Genomic DNA, 5,526 nt, shown 5'->3' with positions numbered 1-5,526 from the left:
GACTCAGCTAGTATGACCTGAGTGTATACTCAGATGGTATAAATTTATAGTATTATAATACTATGTTTCTATAATACTATAATATTTAAACAGTGTCATTTGTATATAAAAATGACTCAGAGACTGCACAGACTACAAACTGTACAATGTCGCTTTACAAGTTACATATCTAGAATAAAATGAGAAATCATCAAAGTGGTAGCAGTTTTGTATTTTGTGGGTCAGGATGAAGTATACTAGTGCTTGAGGAGAAAAAATTGATAGGAAGGGCTGGATTAGCATTCAGGTAGTGGTGGCAAGGGCTTGGCATACTGAATGCTCTGGACACTATCAAATCCACTTTAGAAGTCACAATTGGGGAGCAATTGCCCCAAAGAGGTGGGGCAGACTCCAGAGTAGTGGAGTGAATGGAAGAGACTCACTAGAAAGGTAGGGGACACCATTCACTTGGATGCCACTTTCTCAAACATCCAATACTTATTAAGCAACTACTGTGTACAGACACTACAATAGGCTCCAGAGATACTTTCTTCTTCAATGAGGGTAATATCCCCAAAAGGTGAGGCTTTCATTCTGGGGGACTTCTAGAAACTAAAATTCCACAATATCACATAGGAACACATCCTATTCACAATGGTTTAATATTTAAAGTATTAGAATTGTTCTAGTTCAACCACAAATATAGTTTGAGGGCTTTTGAGTAGCTCGTTTTTGTCCCATAGATCTTTATTGAGCTTCTACCTAATGGCAGCCACTGGGGTTAGGACCTAGGGGCACGTAGTGCAGAATATAAGATTATTTCTAATGAAGGTTAGCACTTATCCACCAAAGACAAAGCTGAAGCATCTACTTTTCTGTTTCTCAGAGGTGAGGCCAAATTAACTTAACTATGAAATGTAGAGACTGACTCTTAGCAAGAGGCCCAGAACACTGGACTAGATAGATGGTGAATGTGGTATACGCTGGTATTAGGCAACTGTGACATTAGCTTAGACAAATAAATACTGTGGAAGAACATAACTTAACAGAAAATCCTTTTGTTCATAGTGTTTTTCTTGACTCTTCACATTCCTTGTGGATATTTTGGTCTGACACTGTAGAGAAATTCACTGAGGTCTGAAATAAGTGAGTATGTACCCTCTGTCCTCACAGGATGGCAACAAACCTGTGAACTTGGAAAAAGAACAAAGCGTCCTAGTATGATAAACAAAGAAAATGGAAATTAAAAAGTTTGGTTTCCTCTTTTCTGTATCAGCACATACCAGCTGTCAGACACCACTGAATAATCTACTCCTCCTGTTCCTGAAAGGTAGATAGTTATTATTAAAGCATTGCCAAAAGGAAGTATGTTTTAATTTTCAATAATAATGGCAAAAATGAAGCACTAATACAACAAACAGAAGAGAAACTTTAAAAAATACAGTATTTGCATTTGTGATTTTTTTTTGGTCCCATCTAATTCCACGCTCTCCAATGGTCTCCAAAATCTCGCCAGTAGGCTGACATCCTGATAAACACGAAGAGGAAGAAGGAAAACAGGCTAACAGGCAAGGTGGGTGCGGCAGCTGGAGAGGTCATGGGGAACAATAAGGAAAGTGCAGCTACTCAAGTGTATGCAGATAAGGCTTTAGGTTCAAGGGCTGAGATTGCTCTAGCAGAATACACCCTACTGCAGAGTGCCCACGTGGTACCTGATGGCAGACTTCCAATGAAGAGCCCAACCTTTAGGTTCTTTTGTGTAGCCCTCACCTCCAAACAAAGCAAGTAGCAAAACCAGTTCTAACAACAAGCAGCAAAAAGCTTCCTTTCTTTGGGAAAAACCAGTAAAGGCATCTCTCTGTGTCCTCCTCCTGCCAAAGGGCCAGCTTTTTCCTGAAGTTGCCACTGTTAGAGAAGACTTGCAAAGGCTGTGGTGGTAGAGCACAGAGCTTAGTAATTAGTAAAAATGAGTCCATGTTCATCCAACTCTGCAGGAGTGAATTCCCCTCATTGAGCCTCAAATTCTTCATCTGTAAAATGTGACAGGCAGATTGAATCAGAAAATAAAAGTGATTCTAAATTTCTAAAAGACTTTCCTCTTTATTCTATCTTCTAATTAAAAAAGATTAAGCCATAAGAGCATAATCTAGTCCACCTACTTTCCATATACCTGAGAGTAATTCACATACTTTCTGATTATGATAGCAGTATCTTCAGAAACACACACATCCAGTTTCAGACAGCCCCTGGGGTCTTGGCAGCCATGCTGATGCAGGCAGGGTGGTGGACAGCACCCACTGCTCATGCTCCCGCTGATGCTCTTTCAGGACACAATACCTCCCTTTCCAAAATGTTTACTTTTTGCTCAGAACAATGATGGATGTATGGATAGGTCTTCATTTGATTCAGTACCTGAACAATCGGCTTCTTATATTATTTCTCCAAAGCAGAATTAACTCATAATTTTGTGACAAGTCACCAGAACTCTTGGTTGAATAAAAAAAAAAAACATAAGCTATCACCCAACTTTGGCCTGAAAGTTCTTCTGGAATATCCCGCAGTATTACCATGTCCAGATAGCCGACTACACAATAGTCAGAACTGACTTAATTAGCAAAACATGTTCAATAATGCCCCTGTAGGTGTCACATTCTTAAGTATTTATAACAATAAATTAGAAGTCAGAGTTGGGTTAGCAAGTTCACTTTGTTCAAGCCCTTTTTACAGTTGAGACTCCCAAATTTGTTTCAAGTTGGAAACCGTCGAAGAAGTGTTCACAGCATTTCCCACTCACAAATCACCTTCTGTCATCTTTCATATCCACATGAGAGACCAAGCCCTATTTCACTCATTCAAATTTTATTATTGTAGTTATTAGTAATAAACCAATAGAAATAGGATAACAAAGGGAAAAATTCAGGATAACTTCTTCCTTATGAATTACAATGCATGCACACACATGTTACTTCCTGCCTACATTCTGTCCTACTATACAGTTAAACGAAACAATCCACAGAATAACATGAGCAGCTGATAACACGAGCTGGGCAAAGGACACCAGTGTGTAAAGTCCCAGGCTGAGCTTGGACTAGATGACCAGCTTCTCCATGCTGAGTGTACTTGTGGTTTCATCCTCCTCATTTGACCCAAAATATCCGGGGAGGTCTAGCATCCTCTGCTCTGCCTCGGTGAGGCCGAATGATGTGTTGTCATAGAAGGCGAACTCTGGGTGAGCCGGGAAGCTCTGACACCTGTCTTTTCTACATTGAGGAGGGCTCAGAGGGCTCACCCTGTGATAGGTATCTTTGGGAGCAGTGGGTGAAGGCTGCTTCCTTGAGACACTCCTTTGACTGGGGGACGGGCCCCTCCGAGCTCTGGGAGGCTCTGCTCTCTCACCTCCCGCCACCAATCCTGCCTGGCGAAACCCTAGGTCTGGTTTCCTCAGGGGCTGCCTGAAGGTGCAGGATTTAGGGAGAGAGCTTAATGGAGCACTGGTTCCACTTGCTCCTGGGAAATGGTCCCGTTTCTCAGGAAATAAGGCAGCACCTCGACTCTGAGGTCTAAATCTACCTTCGGCCTGGTCCCAGGGCCGCGTCCTCGCACTGTAGGCTGGGGCCTGCCGGGGCGTCAACGTGGACATGCTCCTCTCCCTGAATGGCCGGGCCTGCTTGGTTTCGTGGAAACTGGCCGTCCTCCTGAAATGAAAACTCCTGGGGTGGCTTCTCTCCGAGAGCCCCCCTCGGCTGCCCACGTGCCTCATCTGTGACTTGCGGATTAGGGTCTGGCTGGGGCTTACAGCACAACTGGCCAGAGGGACAGGCACATCCAGCCGGGAGGGAGGCCTCTCCCCGGCGCCCACTGCAGGCTGCTCCAGAAAGGGGGATTTGATCCGGAACTTGGCTGCAGCGTCTTCTGGGCTCTCTGGGTCTAAGGGCAGGTCTGAGGGCAGCGGGGCAGCATCGATGGCGGTGTCTGTCAGGGGACTCTGAGACACGTGGTACCCTTTGGTGGTCTAGGTCAGGCCTTTCTTCTTCATCTCCTTCAACTGCTGCTGGGCAAGCCGGTAGCTAAATAGAGGGGGGATTATCTTCTGGGCGTTGGATTGGAAGCTCTCCCTGCCAGAGGCCTCATCCTCAGGAGTCATTGGCACACTCTGCCTGTAGGTCAGGGGGATGCCCATGTCCCCCGGGCTCCCCGAGGGCCCGTCACCTGCATCCGAGAAGCTCCCACGCTGCTCGCTCAGCTCACAGATGTTCTCCTCGTCGGAGTTCTTCCGGAAGCTTGGGGAGTGGATGGAGTTGTGCCGGGCGGGGGGGCCACACTTCGGGGGACGGCCAAACTTCCTCCACAGCGTGATTAGGACGGTGGCAACGATGATGAACAAGCACAGGGATATCCCAGTGATCGTCACAATGTTGTTGGACTTCACTGGACCCTGGGGCTGAAGAGGAGATGGACTAGATGGCTGGAAAACTACAGGGAAAAAAAAGGAAAAACAAACGTTCTTTAGAATTGTTTTAAGATCTCTGAGTGGCTTGCTCTAATTATGTAGCAGTTAAAGACAAAGTAAACTAACCAAGGACTAGAATTTGTCTTGACTATGTATTTCTGCTGGCAGCCTAAACCAAACTAAAAAACGGAGACCCATAGAAGTGAGGTGACCAGATAAGCCACAATAAAGGTGACTTGGGCTCACAGCTCCTGCTGACAATTGCCTCAAATTTTCTACATAGAAGCAGCATGAGGAAAGTTTTAAGGTAAAATGAAAGTTTTCATCTAAGGTACATGGGAACAGCAACAATTAAGTGTACCTTTGAGATAGGTGTACATCAGGAAATTCTTACCAGTATAAAACTCAAAATGCAAAATAATTTAAGTAGATTGTAAGAGAAATTCATATGTGAATATAAGACTTTTGACAATGTCCCTCAGTTTTCCCTTCTAATATCCAGGAACTGACTTTCCTAAGTGTTAAGCCTCCTCATTCCCACTTGGCCATTTTCAGCTCTCCACTCCCATTCAATACTTCCATGTGGCATTGGATTTTTTCTTCTTCTTCCCTGTTCTCTCAAACTGGTTTGCCCCACAGTCGCCAAAATGCTTCACCAATACTCAGACGCCATCTGAAGCTGCAGCCTGAACTGCCACTGAGATATCTGGGAACCTGAGACCAACTTATGCCACCAGACCTCATCTCTCTTTCCTCCTTGCTCACTGTCCACCATTCAAGTCCTTCCAGTCACTTGTCTGATCTTTTTTCTCAGTCTTATTGTCACCAGCCCTGGACCTGTCCTCCCACTGCTCTCTTCTCCTTCCTATGGTCCCTCTGGGACACCTGACAACCAAGCTCGTCAACATCCAGAATCTTTCCACCGGACAGTCCCTTCACCTCCTGGCCTCACCTGAGGCCCGGATGACCGCAGGGCATAGCTTCTCCTCCACACTCTTGAGGGGAAGCTGGACACCAACTTTAAGCAAACAGGGCCAGCAACAGGTGTGTCCTCCCTCTCCTTTCCAACGGCCACTTCCAACCAATTTGTTCACCTC

The 5,526-nt window shown here is 45.2% G+C and overlaps 1 protein-coding gene across 1 annotated transcript; it reads right to left on the bottom strand.

Annotated features, from left to right (window-relative positions):
- Positions 1–2,821: 2,821 nt before the first annotated feature.
- Positions 2,822–4,519, bottom strand: LOC102765071 (thrombospondin type-1 domain-containing protein 1-like; the record flags this gene model as incomplete). The annotated part of the gene is made up of 1 exon (XM_015558436.1): positions 2,822–4,519. A coding segment is annotated over one exon (528 nt), but the record flags the coding sequence as incomplete, so codon positions are not given.
- Positions 4,520–5,526: the final 1,007 nt, after the last annotated feature.

The sequence above is a fragment of the Myotis davidii genome, unplaced genomic scaffold (genome assembly GCF_000327345.1).
Source record: "Myotis davidii unplaced genomic scaffold, ASM32734v1 scaffold10413, whole genome shotgun sequence".
In the NCBI taxonomy this organism is placed as follows: Eukaryota; Metazoa; Chordata; class Mammalia; order Chiroptera; family Vespertilionidae; genus Myotis; species Myotis davidii.
This window is presented reverse-complemented; position numbering and strand designations above follow the sequence as displayed.